The sequence below is a fragment of the Carassius gibelio genome, chromosome B23 (assembly GCF_023724105.1).
Source record: "Carassius gibelio isolate Cgi1373 ecotype wild population from Czech Republic chromosome B23, carGib1.2-hapl.c, whole genome shotgun sequence".
Classification (NCBI taxonomy): Eukaryota; Metazoa; Chordata; class Actinopteri; order Cypriniformes; family Cyprinidae; genus Carassius; species Carassius gibelio.
The window spans coordinates 27,268,576-27,288,049 of NC_068418.1; the positions used below are offsets into that span (position 1 = coordinate 27,268,576).

General features: G+C 40.1%; 1 protein-coding gene across 1 annotated transcript; it reads left to right on the forward strand.

Moving 5' to 3' along the window:
* The first annotated feature begins 15,663 nt into the window (after positions 1-15,663).
* LOC128011699 (uncharacterized) lies at positions 15,664-18,414 on the forward strand. Its single transcript, XM_052594378.1, has 3 exons — positions 15,664-17,004; positions 17,639-17,917; positions 18,029-18,414. The coding sequence occupies exons 1-3, from the start codon at positions 16,566-16,568 to the stop codon at positions 18,412-18,414; spliced, it is 1,104 nt and encodes a 367-aa protein (XP_052450338.1). The 5' UTR covers positions 15,664-16,565.
* The last annotated feature ends 1,060 nt before the right edge of the window (positions 18,415-19,474 follow it).

Here is a 19,474-nt window from a genome sequence, read left to right on the forward strand (position 1 = left end):
CGTTCGTGAAAGAATCGTTTTTTCGAATGAATCTTCTAGGCGAACGAATCGTTCTCCGTTTACACTCATTCATGAAGAATTTTTCAGAGTTGTCATCCACAATGAGCGAGTTTCATATGAGTCTCATAGATCGAGAGCTCTCATTCGTGAACGAAAGGACTAAACCGGTATACATGTCGAGTTGATTAAACAGATACATGTCGTTCGTAAACGCAAGGAACTCTTATCAATTTTGTTAAGATGAGAGTAAACCGGGTCAGTTAGCCATTTAGCATGTCAATCTTGCAAAATGTAAAGCGCAGTTATAGGTACTGTGCACATATTGTTTACATATTTAGCATACAAAAGATAAATTCCACGTTTAATCCCCGATTTATGAACGTGAATATATAGATCAATATATGAACCGTCTGACCAAACAATTAAAATGCTAATCATGCAAGAAAACCTCGTGATTTGCTCATCTGAACAATTTAAATAGACGTTATATATAGAATGCGCTTATGAAGACGCCAAAATTTGTTAAACAGCGTTATGACTTAACTCTGTCCGATGACGATGCCACTTTTTAACCACGAAGCAAAGGCTTTTTGCAGAGTTGTCATCCACACCGAAATGTCTAAAGACATTACATTTGCTTTACTGTGCATGTCTAAACCTCACTGAGATGATACAGACATAAGTTTCATGCAATTATTCCGGCAGGATCAATTATTTAGGGACATATTTCACCATTTACTGGCATGATTATTCAGAATTTTTCACGCTACTGCCTCGTGTTTGGCTGCAGAACAACAAGTGTGAGTAAATTTTCTATCTGTTATACGAAAAGCATGCAAAGTAAATGTCTTTAGAAACGGCTTGAATTTGAATTACTGCAATTAACGTTACTGCTATAGACATGTCTATTGGTACAATGGTTTATAAAACTAAACATGCTACATTGTTTCAAAGCCTCTATTTTCACAGTCCATACTACAACAGGAAAACAGCATCCCAAATTTATCTGCTCCGGAGGCTGTTTAAAAGGGCCCGAAGGCCAAAACAAGAGGAAAAGATGCTTTTCCAACAGGACTGTATTAATTCAGACAAGGTTTGAGCAATTGTCAAATCAGCCAACAACTACAGCAGCCAAAGCAAGCATGAAGCTACTTTTACTTGCAACACGGGCCTGCACATCTCAGTATTTCCATCCTGTTACTTCTGCTAGCAGTGCAGGCTACACAGGTTCTTCAAGACATCACACACCCCAGCCCCTTCCCACGACCCACAGCTACAGCAGCTGAAGCAAACGTGAGGCCGCCTCCATTCGTAAACGCGCCCTCAACTCTTCCGCTCCCTCATGCTACTAACCATTTTTCTGTTCAGTGGCCTCCAGCTCCAGATTTGCCAGAAGGCAGAGGGTACCAAGACCTATTATTGGTCAGGCCGATTATTTTATTTATTTATATATCTATCTCGAACCCTCTTCAGCCAACCCCTCTAACGCCAGCTCATCCCCTTTCACTAAAACTCCTAATCTACCATAGCTAACTCTCCTAACATGCCCTATCTATCTGTAATGGTCAATCCTCACTTCAGCCATCCTTCCGCAGGAGCTTTCTCTGTATCTCCCCACCGCCGCAGCATTGTCCGCTCCCGCAGGAGCCTTCTCTATATCTCCCCATCGCCGCAGTATTGTCCGCTCCTGCAGGAGCCTTTTCTGTTTTTTCCTCACTGCCGCAGCAGTCTCCGCTTCCGCAGGAGCCTCTACCTATATTTCACCACTGCCGCAGCAGTGTCTGCTCCCGCAGGAGCCTCTACCTATATTTCACCACTGCCGCAGCAGTGTCTGCTCCCGCAGGAGCCTCTACCTATATTTCACTACTGCCGCAGCAGTGTCTGCTCCCGCAGGAGCCTCTACCTATATTTCACCACTGCCGCAGCAGTGTCTGCTCCCGCAGGAGCCTCTACCTATATTTCACCACTGCCATAGCAGTGTCTGCTCCCGCAGGAGCCCTTTCCATCCTTCCCTACTGCCGCAATTCTCGCTGCCGCAAGAGCCTCAAAAATAAATAAATAAATAAATAAATAAATAAATAAATAAATAAAAATATATATTTTATGTCCATTCTCCAATCCAACCTCATCAGGCTCGCTTTTGTCTAACTCCGGAACGCCCAATCTAAATTCACGATGGACCCTCATTTCATCAACGACTCTGGTTTAAAAAAAAAAAAAAAAAAAAAAAAATTAATCGAGTAACAAAATGTGTTGTTGCTTAATTATACTGATGTGCGCATGCACAGTAAATCTGATGGGTAGGATAAAATGTCAGGACCCCGGACCTTTATTTAGTCGGGTTGACGTACCTTTTCAGTTCTGTGTATGTGATGTGACGCTAGTTTTACTTAAAGTCAAATGCTCATGAACTGACTGTCAGAGCAGTTCTGGAGATGTTGTTCATGTGTTCAAGTCCTCATTTAGTGAGACAGCAGACGCAGAAATTACCGCGAGAGTAATGCGCGCTTCAGTGGGTGTGTGAAAAAGGAAGTCGCGCTCCTGCTCCATTCATTAACAGAGACACACAGAACATGCAGGATTTACATTTAAACACTGTTCCGTCTTAATATTTAGAGATATTAATTCGTGAATCGGATGTAAGTGCAATTACCTATTTTGATTAATTCATTCAAAAAAAAAAAAAAAAAAAAAAATTCATTGCGAAAGAACCCGACGTGAGATTTAGAATAAATTAAAAGAGGCTTCGAAGCAGAGGAATTTGCCTACATCATTTTTTGTAATCGCGTTACTCGAGGAATCGTTTCAGCCCTAATCTTAAGCAGCTCAAAAGGGGCCTCTCACATAATCCGATAGATGCCCTCGGTTGTTGTTCATCAGACATTTAAAAAAAAAAAAAAAAAAATTTATATATTCCTCCTTAAATCATGTTGTGTACTTGAATAATAGAAGCCTCTCAGTTATCGTTTCTTCGGCCAAAGTAAGGGCCCTCCAGCCATCGTTACAATCTCCTTGCCTATTTCAGCATCGGACAGGGCTCTCCCTTCCGGTGCAGCTGGGCAGTGGCTCCCTTCGGTCGCAGTGTGAGCCTTTCATCTGTCATTGAGTTGCGCTGCGCGCTCAGCGGCAGATGGGGGTATCCCTCCCGGTGCAGCAGAGCCACAGGCCCCCTTCGGTCGTTGTGACAGCCCTCCATCCGATGCATCAAATTAAGCCGCTTATACAGTCGCAAGGGGGACTCTCCCTTCCGGTGCAGCAGAGCCGCAGCTCCCTTCGGACGCAGCGAGAGTCCCTCCATCAGTCGCGTTTTCTTGCCTACTCCGTATCGGACGGGGCTCCCCTACCGGTGCAGCAGACCCACGGCTCCCTTCGGTCGCAGGGTGAACCCCCCGTCTGAGTTATGTTGCATGCTCAAGGGCGGACCGGGATCTCCCTCCTGGGGGAACACAGCCGCTGGCTCCCTTCGGTCGCAGCAGGAGCCCTCCATCCGATGCATCAAACCGTTCCTCGAATCTTCTTGCCTATTCTGCATCTGATGGGGCTCTCCCTTCCGGTGCAGCAGACCCACGGCTCCCTTCGGTCGCAGGGTGAACCCCCCGTCTGAGTTATGTTGCATGCTCAAGGGCGGATAGGGTTCTCCCTCCCGGGGGAATAGAGCTGCTGGCTCCCTTCGGTCGCAGTGAGAGCCCTCCATCAGACGCATCAAGCCATGCCTCGCATCGCAAGGGGGACTCGCCTTTCCGGTGCAGCAGAGCCGCAGCTCCCTTCGGACGCAGCAAAAGTCCCTCCAACAGTCGTATTCTAGTTAGCGTCAATCAGGGTTCTCCCCTCCGGGGCAGCACTCCTGCTGCAGAGTTGCGAACCCCCTACGGAGGCTGGGAGAACCCTCAGAGGCAAAAAACCGTGCCTCCATAAACCCGCAATGGGGTACTCCCCCTTCCGGTGCAGCAGAGCCGCAGCTCCCTTCGGATGCAGCGGGAGTCCCTCCAACAGTCGCGTCTCTTTGCCTTCTCAGCATCGGACTAGGGCTCCTCTTCCGGTGCAGCAGACCCACAGCTCCCTTCGGTCGCAGTGTGAACCCCCCATCTGAGTTATGTTGCATGCTCCACGATGGCTAGGGATCTCCCTCCCGATGGGGTACAGCCGCTGGCTCCCTTCGGTTGCATTAGGAGCCCTTCATCCGACGCGCCAAACCGCGGCTCGAATCTCATTGCCTATTTAGCATCTGACGGGGCTCTCCCTTCTGGTGCAGCAGACCCACGGCTCCCTTCGGTCGCAGTGTGAACCCCCCGTCCGAGTTATGTTGCATACTCTATGGCGGCCAGGGATCTCCCTCCCGATGGGATACAGTCGCTGGCTCCCTTCAGTCGCAGTGAGAGCCCTCCATCAGATGCAACAAACCGCGCCTCGTACTCAGCCGCAAGAGGGACTCTCCCTTCCGGTGCAGCAGAGCCGCAGCTCCCTTCGGAGGCAGCAAGAGTCCCTCATTTCTTGATATCTGGCATTGTGCTCCTCCCATAAGCGGCATGGAGGGCTCGCTGGTAAGACGTTGCGAGCCGCAGCTCTCGTCGAACACTGCACGGGCTCTCCAGGTCGCTCTGCATTTTCTTCCCAACACGCATATTTTGGGGGGCAACTAAATTTTATCTCTCTGGCTGCTGTCCTATGGCTTTAAGCTTCTTTTGGGGAGTTATTTGGGTTCGGGCTATGCTCCGGGCCCGGACCCCTCCCCCAGGACAGCACGCCAAAATATGCCTACTATTTGCCTTCAGATTAGATGTAAGGGTGAACTCGTGAAATGTGGTTTTATTAACAAAGTTCGGGAGAAGCACGATCAGATAATCATCCAATTTGGTACAGGTGCATCTCGTTTAGCTAATCATCTTATAGCACGCACGCGTATATATATCCAGTCTTCCTACCTCCTGTCCCACGACAGTTTTTCGGCAACCCTCCTCCACCCCAACTCCTCACTTCTAATCTATTTATCCCAAATTGGGATAGGGGGAGTTATTTGGGTTCGGGCTATGCTCCGGGCCCGGACCCCTCCCCCAGGACAGCACGCCAAAATATGCCTACTATTTGCCTTCAGATTAGATGTAAGGGTGAACTCGTGAATGATCCGTCTAGCACCAACACTGGAGACATGTCTTCAATCGTGAACCCCTTGTCTGCCAGGACCACATCTCCAGACTCAAGCAGGTCCAAAATCCCAGATTTCTTTGTCCGAGATTGAACCTGTATAAAGCTGAGAGATAAGTGACTGCACCACACGGAGCTACCCCAACCAGAGCTTTGAATGTGGTGGTGCTCTTGTAACTGGAGAAGATCTCAGCGATGGAGGGCTTTCACAGCGGATTTCTGTGCAGTCCAGGACGACTCGCAGGTCTGGACTGAACAAACGCTAATTCTCTGGCATGGAGGAGCATCCAAATGGTACTGAACCCAACACAAAGAACAGGTAATTATCCCAGGTGATAATGGTCCTACTCACCGTAGCCACACTTACTCCAAAAATGTCTGCAATAACTCGTTCCCTCAGTCCAGCAGCTGCCCGACAGCAGTAGATGAACAGTTTTCGGTGCAGGGTTAGGTTTGGGGATTCTTCCTGACCCATCCTCTGTGTCTTGGTCCAGTACACCAGATTTCTAACAGATGGAAATATAGACTCCCAGAACACCTGGAAAACTTCCTGTGAGGGACACTTTATGTAGTATCTGAGAGTTTGATCAGAAACACAAAATCTGTTCAGTACTGTTTGTTTTCCTAGTGGCATTTTCTGCAACCTTGCCTCCAGCTCTTCGATGTACTGCAGAGCCTCATCTAATGCACCTATAAAAATGTTAAATATATATAGAGTTATTCATACTATTTGTAAATTTCACGTCACAGTACACTGTTTGCACCAAAGACAAAAGGGTCGTTCTATAATTGTAGGTACATTTATGTTTTCCCCCTGCATTGACATTTCTTACTCAGTGTCATGAATCACAAAATGTTACATACTATATACACACACACACACATATGAGGCGCCGTGTAGGATTTAAATCAAACTTCGCTTATCAATACATACATAAAACACGTGCATATACACCTATAAATTACTCGCATATACATGCATACTACTGAATGTTCAAAAATACATATATAAAATACACGTGAACACTAATATGAAATCGATACCAATACATATAATGTTAGCAATGTATGCATACACACTTGTGAATAACTTGCGTATACATATAAACTTGACACGTGCATACACCTACAGACACTCACATATACATATTAACTTGATCCATGCATATACACCTATTAAACACTCGCACATACATATAAACTCGCTGCATACAAACACACCTGCACATACTCGCACATACATATAAACTTGATCCGTGCATATACACCTATTAAACACTCGCACATACATATAAACTCGCTGCATACAAACACAACTGCACATACTCGCACATACATATAAACTTGATCAGTGCACATACACCTATTAAACACTTGCACATACATATAAACTCGATGAGCGCATACACATCCATAAAACACTCGTGCATACAAAAACAATAACATTTACTAACGTATACAGTTCAGATGAGAAAAACATGTGTACATGTATATATGCGAGTGATTTCATATGTGGATGTGCGTGAATTTTCAGTATAAACGGAAGGCATTTCAGTGTAAACGGAAGGCGTTTCAGTTTAAAAGGAAGTCGTTTAAGCGTGTACGGAAGTAACCTGTCTAAATACCGCATTTGCAATCATGGACCGGGATTGTGCTACACCTGAAGCATTTTGCGGAATGTTCTTTTTTCGCCCACTATTATAAGATCAATTACCATCAGTTTGTGTTGCCTGCTCACCTGCAGTCTCTGTCTGCAGTCAGAAACACAATCTGAATCGCGCACTTTGTTTCGGCCTTCGAGCCCTGGTGGCATACAAAGCATCAATAACACCGCAAACGATGCGATCATCCGCCCGCGAAGTTCACGGACCGTGATATCACACTTGTCAGTGGTAAAGTAACTGGCAGTTTCGATCTAGAAAAAGATGAGAATTTCATTTCTATGCAATCTTCACGAAATAACTTCCAAACGCTATGCAAGTTAACGTTACACACACACATACACAGAGGGAGAGAGAGAGAGAGACAGTTTTGCCTCTAGTTAAAAAATATAAAATTTGTTCCCAACTAAGTCCCACTAGTGAACTTAGCCATTTTCAGAATTAAGTGTTTAAGCTATTTGCACAGAATCGGAATATCATAACTTCATAATATAGTGAGTATGTTTGCAAATATTTTGAACAAAACAAATAAAATAAAAGCGATCCATGTGTCATACAGATCTATCGTGGCTGTGTTGTCACATGACAAGCATGACGCGTCGCCATGGAAACATTAAGGCGGTACATTCTAAAATAACGGTCGCCTAAAGAAACTCACGCTGGGGCTCAGCTAGAATATTTTAAACTCATGTGCGAAAGGGTTTTATTTCTGAAAATGGCTAAGCTCAAGTGGAACTGGGACTATTTCGTGAAGATTGCATAGAAGTGAAATTGTGAAATTCTCACCTTTTTCTAGATCGAAACTGCCAATTAACTTACTGCTGACGAGTGTGATATTATGGTCCTTGAACTCGCCGGTGTTATGAAATGTTCAGTGTCTGAGATATTTGGTGTCATTGAGAATAAAGGACTATATATAAAGACTCATATGCAGTAACAACTATTTAACTTTTTTTTTCTCCTTAAAAAAGGTTTCACATGGAAGTGCATGAGAGCCTACAGTTCATGTGGAGAATGTTTGTTTGTAATTAATGTATATGTTACAAATCAGCAGAGTTTGATACTTGCACTTCTGCCTGTTATTTTGTTCCTAGTTTGCAGAAGCTCTTCTAATGGGGGAGACTCATTCTCAAGTTATATATGAGCCACTACTGCACACATACATGAAGACATGGGTAAACCCAACCTTCTCAGAATTAAGTTTTTTATTATCTGATGCAGGGGATGGTGGATGTGTACTTTATCAGTGTAATAGTTAAACATCATATGCAAAAAAAAAAAATAAATAACCTTGTTTGATACAAATTTTGTATTATTAACCAGTTTTAAAGTTTTACTACATTCTGTTCCTGAAATCCACAATTTTGAAATCAAGATAATCAAAGGTAATCAAATCAAGCACGTCCTAATAAAACATGTTTCGTGAATAAAGGGTATTGTAAAAAAAAAAAAAAAAAAGAGCATGGTCTGTGGACAATTCATCTCAAAGTGCACCACAATTCAGTATATGATTAAAGACAAAAACAAAGTGTATAAAGACATTTTACAACCTTTTTTTAACTATAGAGTACATTTTATCTACTAAATGTATCAGTTTTGGGAAAAAATTTTTTTTGATCAAGAATCTTCCAGTTCATGTGTGTGTATATATACATATAATATTCCGATTTCGTTTTGTTATTAAAAACTTTTTTTTTTGAATGACTGAGCAAACGATTAGGAATGACACAGATCCCTGTCCATAATTGCAAATTTGGTTACTTCCGTTCACACTTAAACGCCTTCCGTTTACACTGAAATGCCTTCCGTTTATACTGAAAATTCACGCACATCCACATATGAAATCACTCGCATATATACATGTACACATGTTTTTCTCATCTGAACTGTATACGTTAGTAAATGTTATTGTTTTTGTATGCACGAGTGTTTTATGGATGTGTATGCGCTCATCGAGTTTATATGTATGTGCGAGTGTTTAATAGGTGTATGTGCACTGATCAAGTTTATATGTATGTGCGAGTATGTGCAGTTGTGTTTGTATGCAGCGAGTTTATATGTATGTGCGAGTGTTTAATAGGTGTATATGCACGGATCAAGTTTATATGTATGTGCGAGTATGTGCAGGTGTGTTTGTATGCAGCGAGTTTATATGTATGTGCGAGTGTTTAATAGGTGTATATGCACGGATCAAGTTAATATGTATATGTGAGTGTCTGTAGGTGTATGCACGTGTCAAGTTTATATGTATACGCAAGTTATTCACAAGTGTGTATGCATACATTGCTAACATTATATGTATTGGTATCGATTTCATATTAGTGTTCACGTGTATTTTATATATGTATTTTTGAACATTCAGTAGTATGCATGTATATGCGAGTAATTTATAGGTGTATATGCACGTGTTTTATGTATGTATTGATAAGCGAAGTTTGATTTAAATCCTACACGGCGCCTCATACACACACACACACACACACACATAAAACCTGCAACATCTTGTGATATAATTTTTTTATTTTTTTATTTCTAGTTGTCTGAATGTGTAAATTCTGGCACCATCAAATTAGATTATTAAAATAGAGTGAGAATGTTAATAGTATTTAAGAATTGAGTCATACACAGACACACACAGTAATAATTATTAATTGCCTTGCTAGCAAAGTACTGTAAAAAAAAAAAAAAATGAAGAACTTTGAAGTACTTACATTTAAACACCCAGAGATGTATAAAGTACTAGAGTAGAGACCCATACTTGAGTAAAACTACAAGTGCTCTATCAAAAAAGTGACTTGAGTAGAAGTAGAAGTGCTCTTTAAGCACCACACTTAAGTAGAAGTACTAAAGTATTCAACATTTTTTGTACTTAAGTATTGCAAGTAGTCTATTTTAAAATGTACTACTCAAGTACTGAAAGTAAAAGTAGAAGTATTGTGTTATGTAGCTATTAAAGAAAGTAGTCAAAAGTTTGAACATATTGTTTTTACTATTTCAAATGATTAACCTAAAGGACAATCACAATTCCTTTGACTGTAACTTCTTGTAAACAAAAAACGGTTACTAGGGTCAGTTAGCCCAATTAGCAAAATAATGTCATTAATAACTTACCCTCATGTTGTTTCAAACCCGTAAGACATCAGAGGGTCATTTAGAATTTTTTGAAGCATCGAAAATACATTTTGGTCCAAAAATAGCAAAAACTACGACTTTATTCAGCATTGTCTTCTCTTCCGTGTCTGTTGTAAGACAGTTAAAAACAAAGCAGTTTGTGATATCCGGTTCGCGAGCGAATGTAACCGGATCTTCTTGAAACAGTTCACCAAATCGAACTGAATCGTTTTAAACGGTTCGCGTTTCTAATACGCATTAATCCACAGATGAATTAAGCTGTTAACTTGTTTAATGTGTCTGTTAAAACAAACCAATACCCCGGAGTAATTCATCGACTCAAACAGTACACTGACTGAACTGATGTGAAGAGAGAACTGAAGATGAACACCGAGCCGAGCCAGATAATGACTCGTTCACGAGTCAAGAACCGTTTCTGTCAGACGCGTCCGATTCGTGAAACGAGGAGCTGATGATACTGCGCATGTGTGATTCAGCGTGAAGCAAACCGACACACAGAGCGTCTGAACTGAACTGATTCTTTTGGTGATTGATTCTGAACTGATTCTGTGTTAATGTCATGAGCCCAGGTGCAGTAAACGCCAATGACGCCATTGCGTCGAGCGCAAAAGAATCGGTGAACTGTTTTCTTCAACAGGTTTATTGAATCGAACTGTCAGAAAGAACTAACGTTACTGGTCATCCGAGAACCGATGCAACCGGTTCTTGACTCGTGAACGAGTCATTATCTGGCTCGGCTCGGTGTTCATCTCTCTCTTCACAGCAGTCAGCATGCGCAGTCTTCTTAATCGCTTGATTCGCTCAATGATGTGCCAGCTTCATCAAACCTGCCATCTACAGTTCTGGCAGTGGTTTGTAATGGAATGATTCGTAACAGTTTTATAATTGTAACGAGTAACGATGCAGCACATAAAAAAATTATCGGAGTAAAAGTATTAAACTCAGCGAAAATATGTACTGAAGTAAAAGTGGAAGTAGGAGAAAAAAATAATACTCTAGTAAAGTACAGATACCGCCTTTTAGTACTTAAGTACAGTAGTGAAGTAGTTCTACTTCGTTACTATACATCTCTGTAAACACCACATCACTTGTGTGTAGATCTGATCATTTGAATCAGTTCGGGAGTTCGTAGCGGGTTCGCGAATCATTTGAGTCAGTTTGGGAGTTCAAAGCGGATTCGCGAATCATTGGAGTCAGTTCGGGAATTCAAAGCGGGATCGCGAATCATTTGAGTCAGTTCGGGAATTCAAAGCGGGATCGCGAATCATTTGAGTCAGTGCGGGAATTCAAAGCGGGATCGCGAATCATTTGAGTCAGTGCGGGAGTTCAAAGCTGGATCGCGAATCATTTGAGTCAGTGCGGGAATTCAAAGCGGGATCGCGAATCATTTGAGTCAGTGCGGGAATTCAAAGCTGGATCGCGAATCATTTGAGTCAGTGCGGGAATTAAAAAATTAAAAAATTAAAAAATTCAAATATTATAGGGAGTAATGATATGTTTTATGAAATTTACTGAAGTTAAAACTACGATTTTATGCTTTGGAATGTAGTCAAATAAAAGTAGAAGTTACTCAAAATAAAACGACTCAAGTAAAGTACAGATACTTGAAAAATGTACTTAAGTACAGTAACGAAGTAAAGCTACTCCATTACTGTCCACCACTGCCTACACACTAATGGCCCACAATAATAAACATGTTAAATACTCATCTGAGGAGGAATATAATTTATATAGGAGGATATAGTTTTATATGCAATATTACCTTTTCTTTTCATCATCATCTTTAAGAGTTCATAATCATTTCTGTTCAACTTTATTTCTCAGTTGATTAATCTGAATCAACAGAATCAACCGAGTCGCGAACAGGCTCCGAAGTGCCGATCTGAATCAACCGAGTCGCGAACAGACTCCGAAGTGCCGATCTGAATCAACAGAATCAACCGAGTCGCGAACAGACTCCGAAGTGCCGATCTGAATCAACCGAATCGCGAACAGACTCCGAAGTGCCGATCTGAATCAACAGAATCAACCGAGTCGCGAACAGACTCCGAAGTGCCGATCTGAATCAACCGAGTCGCGAACAGACTCCGAAGTGCCGATCTGAATCAACCGAGTCCCGAACAAGCTCCGAAGTCCCGCTATGAACTTTGACTAAGGAATGTAAAAAATAAATGCATTTTAATATAGTACTTATTTAATATTTAATATAAGTTTGATCTTCCTCTATATTATATTAACAGCCTAACTTTTAACGAGCAATGCACCATAAGATCACCTTTATACTATAAACAAAACATTATATTTCAGCCTATATTAATAACCTCTATGTAAAAAAACATAGAATACCGTTCTTACCAAATTAATTCATCACGTTATTAAATCATAACTAGTTTTTAAACACTTACAGGAACTTTCAGAGCTGATTTCAAAGTTACTGCGTTTATAAAACAACTCTATGAAAGACTCCAATCACGTATCTAAAAATAAATCGCTACAGTAAAAGAGAAATAATAAGAGGAGTGAAGTTTCCTACCGTTCTGCTGTGTTTGGTCCTTAAATAAGGAAAGCGTTAAATTAATCATCTGTGCTAATTATTATACATTTACTTCATTGTCAGCTTCAGGTACTTCATTTATTATTGTTCAATGAACTGTTTGAAACAAAAAAAAAGATATTCGACAATACAAGTAGTGCTGTCGACACGCGGCTATTGATAGTGATGCTACAGTCAAAAATCAGTAATAATTCAAACTTATCAAAATAAAATATTTAAAATAATAGTTTCTATTTTAATATCCTTTAAAATATCATTCATTTCTGTGATGTGCAGCTGTATTTTCAGCATCATTCCTCCAGTCTTCAGTGTCACATGATCTTCAGAAATCATTAAAATATGATGATTTATGATTAGAATTAATAATAGTTGTGATGCCAAATATTATTTTGGAATCTGCGATACCTTTTTCAGGATTCTTCAATGTATAATTTTTTTTAAAGAACAGCGTTTATTCAAAATATAAATCTCTTCTTACAATATTAATCTTTGATTCACTTCTTATCAATTTGATACATTCTAAAAGAGTTATAAACTTTTGAACTCTAGTGTTTATTGTTAGATAAGACTTCTATTTTAAATAAATGCTCTTCTTTTTAACATTTCATTCATCAAATAATCCTGAAAGAAGTATCACAGTTCAGCAGCACAACTCTGATAATAAATCAGTAATGGAGTAATGATGCTGAAAATCACAGAATAAAATAGATTTTAATGTATATTAAAATAGAAAAATATTTTTTTTACTTCATAATAATATATTTTTTAAAAAATCCTGTATTTTTGATGAGTAAAAGAAACTCCTGTAAAAACAAACAAACATAAAAAATCATTCTGATCCCAAACTCTGACCTGTGTGTGTGTGTGTGTGTGTGTGTGTGTGAGAGAGAGAGTGTGTGTGTAGCACTTACACACTAATCCCCACAATAATAAAGATGTTAAATACTCATCTGAGGAGGAAACAATGTTGCATCATAATGAAAGGATGTGTAACGTACACTTTTCTGTAAACTGAGCCAAACATTTTCACTTGTTTAGGGAAGAGTAAGAAAATTTACTGTATTGCGCAAGTTAGTTCATACTTAGATATAATTTTATATGCAATATTACGTTTTCTTTTCATCATCATCTTTAAGAGTTCATGATCATTTCTGTTCAACTTTATTTCTCAGTTGATAAATCTGAATCAACCAAGTCGCGAACAGACTCCGATGTGCTGATCTGAAAAATTAATTTGGGGTCCTGAAATACCCTGAACACTGCACAGAGGTTAAGATGACCATTGCTACAAAAATAAAATAAAAATTGAAACTCGTCCTATTTTGTTTTATTTTTCCCTTACTAAATTATACAGTTACTGATGCTATGGACTGTGGGATTACTGACAGACTATTAACAAATATCTGTCTCTAAACCTCTTTTCTCTTTATTAAACTTGATCTAGTAGCCTACATGATAGAATCAAATGCTTTGCAAATCCGCTCGAAAGACCTGATCTCAAATGATTCGCGAAACGCGCTTCAGAGTCCCGATCTGAATCAAATGTTTTGCGAACTCGCTCCGAATCCCAGATCTCAAGTTATTTTCCAGTGAAAGCGCTATAGAGTTCATTCGCTTGCCGAGAAATGGCGGAGACCAAAAGTATTCATATGTGCCTTTGTGTTCTAATTAAAAAAAAAACGGCGAGAGGAGGAGGCGACAATTATGATGTTTATTACTGGAAGTGTTGCTCTGCAAACCTTATGTGCCTTAATTTAAATAATTTCTTTTCTTACACGATGTGTAACGTTGTTTAATTTAGGGAGTAACTCTGCAGTCCATAATTATTACATGTTCAGTTGAATTTGGCATGTTGTATATTGTTGTAATTAATGTGCAGCAAAGTAAGTAATCTTTGAATAGAGATATCGTGTACTACTGCATTTCTAAGTTTGTATTTACTTAGTAATAATCATTTATTATAACACTGTATTCAAGTCATACATAACAAAACTATAATTTAATTGTGATTGTGTTTGTTTTATTATATACTTTTTAGGCATGTAATAATTCTTTGTTATTTATATAGAGTTTACATTTGTACTGATTTATGTCTGTATCTCTATTTCAGAACCACACACATATACTTTGAAACTTTATTTCAATAAACACCTAAACGGAACATCTCGTCTGCATTCTCTGTGTGGTCACAACCTTCCAAAGACCAGTCAAATTATACAGTCCATAACAATCACCAAAACAACGTCAATTATTAATTCCTCAACGAAACACTATAGTATTTACAATTATGGTCTATTAATTAACCAAAATAAAATGAAATATGTTACATTTAAAATGCATTCCAACAAAAATTCCAGTCAGCATAATCAAAGCTTGATTTGCATGTCGACCATTTACAGTAGGCTATTATTTAAAGAGATCGAAATGAAAGGAAAAGATGAATATAAACGAATGTAGTATAAAAATATAAACAATAATAATAATAATAATAATAATATACAAATATTACGGGGACAAGACGATCAGTTAATGGACAAAACAAGGATAAAATATTTTTTCAGTCAAATGGAAACACCCATATACGCAGCAATCATCTTTAATAGAAGAAATGTGTGAAAACATCTCTTGAGAGAAGCTCATATTATTAAATTCTGCATTTTCTGCAGCGTCGCGCGTCAAGTCACGCTCCTGTGGGCGTCTTACAGACTGCATCTTACAATCACAACTTCATTGTGCTCTTACTCTTTTCGAGGCGAATTTCACAAAATTGGTCAGCTCCCGACAGCATCAGGTGTTTTATTTATTTCTTTATTTCAATGAATGTAATCGATTAATCACGGCCTGGTTTCCCAATAACGATTGATCTTATGCTCAAGAACGTTTTCTAGAGTTATTTCACGATGGTTTGTTATTGTTTCATGTGCTTTTCCCAAAAATACACTTAACACAGTTGCACGTAGCTGTCCTTTAAGTGCTGCTTATGAGTCGCTGTCCGTTTATCAAGTGCTGAAATGTCCGCATGACTCTTCATTGTAGCACACGATCGTTTATTGACTTTAACCTAATGCTGCGCTCCAGACAGACAACATGGATATATTAACTATAATATGATACAATATTATAATATATTATAGTGTATAATATTATACTTTAACATAATAATATATAGGCTAATATACTTTATATATTATATGTTATGTTAGGTAAAAATGTTAGCCTGAATGTTAGTTTTTAACCTATTCTTTAACCACTCTCTTAACCTTATGGCACGATTTTGTCTGACTCCAAAGCGCACGCTAAGAACGCGCGTTTTTACTGCAGATCACACGTCGATGACGCGCGTTTTGATGCACAAAGTATGTAATATGTAAAAATGTGGGTAAGAAAGCGGGTTAGGGACAATATTTTCTTTTTTTGCGGTCCGAGTTGCGGGGGTTAGTTGAAAACGGTGGGGTGCGGGTTATTAATACATTGACCCGCGCATCACTGGCGGGAAACTAGACGCGGCAGACGCGAATTTGACGCTCTATTCGCATTTGGTGTGAACGCAGCATGAGAGATGAATCATCAAGAGAAGCGGTTCAAACGAGTCATTTGTTCGTGAATCATCGCATTCAGACTGAAAAGCTGCATTCTCAAACCTGGTAAATGAGATTTATTATTATTATTTATTTCGCGTTGGAGAACAATCTTAGCAAAATGCCGAAATAAACGCAGTTATAGTTTAAAAACTGCTTTTACAAAGGTGATGAATAATGTATATTTCTTAGATAATTAGCGAATCAGAGAAAACAAACTGTTGTTGGGAAAACATTCCGTTTCCATGGCAACTTTGGAACGACAGCGTCACGCGCCACCGCTTTATGACGTCAGACTCCGTATAAAAGGCCTCGCAGAATCTTTGTAGTTGAGTGATATTCGAAGCAGAGACTCGAGTCTGAGTGAAAGTCTTTGTTTTACAGTCTGTATAGATCGAGATCTGCTGAGATTGTACAGAGTGTATCAGATCGAGTTTAAACTGAGATTATTGGATACAGACAGTTTGATAACTGTGCATTAAGAACAGATCTGTCAGTATGATAACTCCAGACACAGTGTCTATAGTGGCGAGAGAGGTGCGTCTGGAGGTTTATCTCAACGGTGTCTTCTACACCGGAGACAGTTGCTTTGTATTAGATGGTAAAGATGTGCAGCTGGAGCTGGAGATCACCGATGCCATCTACGACCTTCTCGGCTTCAGCGGTAATCAAGAGATAGATGTGAAGCTGCAGGTCATGACGGATGACCACATCTCCGTCAGTTCCTGCAGTCCAGGAGAGATGCACGTACAGCTGGAGACTGACGAGAATGAGCACATGTCGGTGTGTGAGCTCAAAGATCTGCAGCTGGAGATGAACAGGAACAGCATCTCGGAGCTGAAGAGCCCTGAGCCGGTGTCTGAAGATGAGAGCGATCCAGTCCCAGCAGGAGCTTCAGGAGAACAAGCCCTGGATGATGAGGAGAACCGCTCAACAGGTGTCTTCTTCATCTTTATTCATGTTTCTGACACTGTTTTATGATGTTGGAAGACAAAGACGTAATACTGTTTTACTATTTCAATGAGTTACTCTTCCACGTCCCCTGAAACCCTTATTTCCAAGAGTAACACCTCCTTGAGATTTCAAGCTGCATCCTCCAAATTTGGCAGAAACCTTCAGGCTGATCTGAATTATGATGCTATATCTTTTCTAACTGATCCGACTTACAGAATTCCTTTAGTCGACTTCAAAATACTGATAGATTTCCATTAGGGGGTGAAAACTTTTGCATTGATTTAATTTTGTGATTGTGAATTTCAGATGTGAATAAGTTTGTTATCTATCTATCCATCTATCTATCTATCTATCTATCTATCTATCTATCTATCTATCTATCTATCTATCTAAAACCAATTAGAAAACAGGTAGCAGAGGATTTGGAAGTGGTTTTTAAAGGTCTAAAGGTTTTTAAAGGTCTAATTGGGTTTGAAATGTTTGGTTTCTTAGAAGTAATATTTTCTGAGTAAAACCTTCCAACTTCAAGTTTTTAAAAGTTCTTTAAAACTTTCAGACAAGGCTTTGGTCAAGTTTGTCATTACGCTCTACTTATGTAGTATCTCTTCTTTCTCCAGAACTCACCACTGGGCAGATGACCAAGAACATTAGTGCAGTCTTCCAGGGATTTTGTGCAGCTTTCCAGGGAAAAATGCCGAACCCTGTTGGGGAAGCTGAAGTGGATCTGATTGGTCCAGATGGATCATATGTCCCAGATCCAAGTGCTCATGAGCCAGAATCTGAAACATATCTGGTCGATTCTGAGCAATCGTGTTTCACTGAAACTGATCTGGTTGCTCCTCCAGAACCTAAACTGGATCCGGTTGATCCAGAGGAATCATGCGTCAGCCCGGAAGGTGAAGAGATGCAAATAGAAATGTCATCTTACAATCTGAACTAATTATTCATGTTTAATCTGGTTTGAGATGGTTCTAATGCCGCATTGTTGGGTTTTCTTCTTTTATCAGAAAGGTTCGTCATGACCAAGAGAACGGAATATGCTACAGTGAGGAACATAAAGAATATCAGCACTTTCCTCCAGAACGACAGGCCGAAGCATGTTGGAGTCTCAGCGCGGCCAGATCTGGAGCTGAACGTTCCTGATCCAGAACCTGGAGAGAATCCGGATGATCCTCCTGAAGATGATTGGGATCTGGCTCCTCCACAGGAATCATGTGCACCAGCTGCAAGCGTTCCTGAGCCGGAATCTAAAGTGACATCTGAGCTTTCAATGTTGGAAAACTACGTCCCTCTAAACGTGTTCCAACTGGAGGATCGTTTGGAGAAATACACACCTCTCAAACAAAGACACGTGACTAACGTCTGGCCCAGGGTCTTCATCGGAGATGAGTGAGTCTACAACACAACTCTATTTCTCTTATTGTTCTGTCATTTATTCTGCTTGGTACGTCCTCTGTAAGAAAGACTAACCCAGGCCGTTGTGTTCTTGTGCAGAGAGATGGCCACCGACCGAGATGCTCTGCAGGAGATGTGCATCACTCACATCCTCAACGCTGCAGCACCAAAGAAGCATCTTAAATACTACTTAGGACGTTTGATGAATGATGAAGACATGGTAGGAACGGTCAATACAGGGTCCAGATATTACAGAGGCTTGCACATCAATTATTACGGGTTGCCTACAGCAGACAGACACTGTTCTGACATCAGCAAGTGCTTCATACCAGCTGCCAAATTCATTGACAAGGCCCTGGAGAAGCGAGCAAGTGAGCTGAGAAACACACACAGCATTTCTCATCTATTAGAGTCCTAGAGTCTAGAAATGAAGTGTTTGACCGTCTGACTGTGTTTCTCTCCTCAGGTAAGGTGCTGATTTGCTGCAAGCAGGGTGTGGAGCACTCGGTGACTCTGTTTCTGGCGTATCTGATGATCTGTCATGACATGATGGTGGAGGAGGCCATCGATCACGTCATGAAGGAGAGACGCATCAGACCCTCCAGAGACGTCCTGAAGAAGCTGATGCTCCTCAACGCTGACCTGGTGCTGCAGAGAAAACTGAAACTGCAGGACATCAAAACCGGCCGAAAGAGGAACAAGTGGCAGCTTAAAAAAAGGAGAGCGCTGATATAAAAATAATAAAAATGTGCACAGATGAAAAAACATAACAGCAAGAGCTGTCCTGGTAATGAGCTGCTAGTACTTTTATTCATTTATTAGTTATTTTATGTGTTCATATAGTTCAGAAGAACAAGTGCACAGATAGAAAAAAAATGTGTATATAAATAGAAATGTGAGCAAAATTATTCAGAAGTAATTCAGAAGTAAAATCAAACTTTTGCACATAGTTGAATAAAATATTAAAATGAATGGAGCTGCCAGTGCTTTTGTGTATTTAATTCTTATAGTGCAGATGAATAAGTGCACAGATAGTTAAACAGTTCAAATCAAACTTT

Excerpts from the sequence above, each read along its gene's own strand:
- LOC128011699 (XM_052594378.1), top strand. The coding sequence starts at position 16,566 with ATGATAACTCCAGACACAGTGTCTATAGTGGCGAGAGAGGTGCGTCTG. Across the intron at positions 17,005-17,638 it reads TGAGGAGAACCGCTCAACAG|AACTCACCACTGGGCAGATG; the intron begins GTGTCTTCTTCA and ends TTCTTTCTCCAG. Across the intron at positions 17,918-18,028 it reads ATCATGCGTCAGCCCGGAAG|AAAGGTTCGTCATGACCAAG; the intron begins GTGAAGAGATGC and ends TTCTTTTATCAG.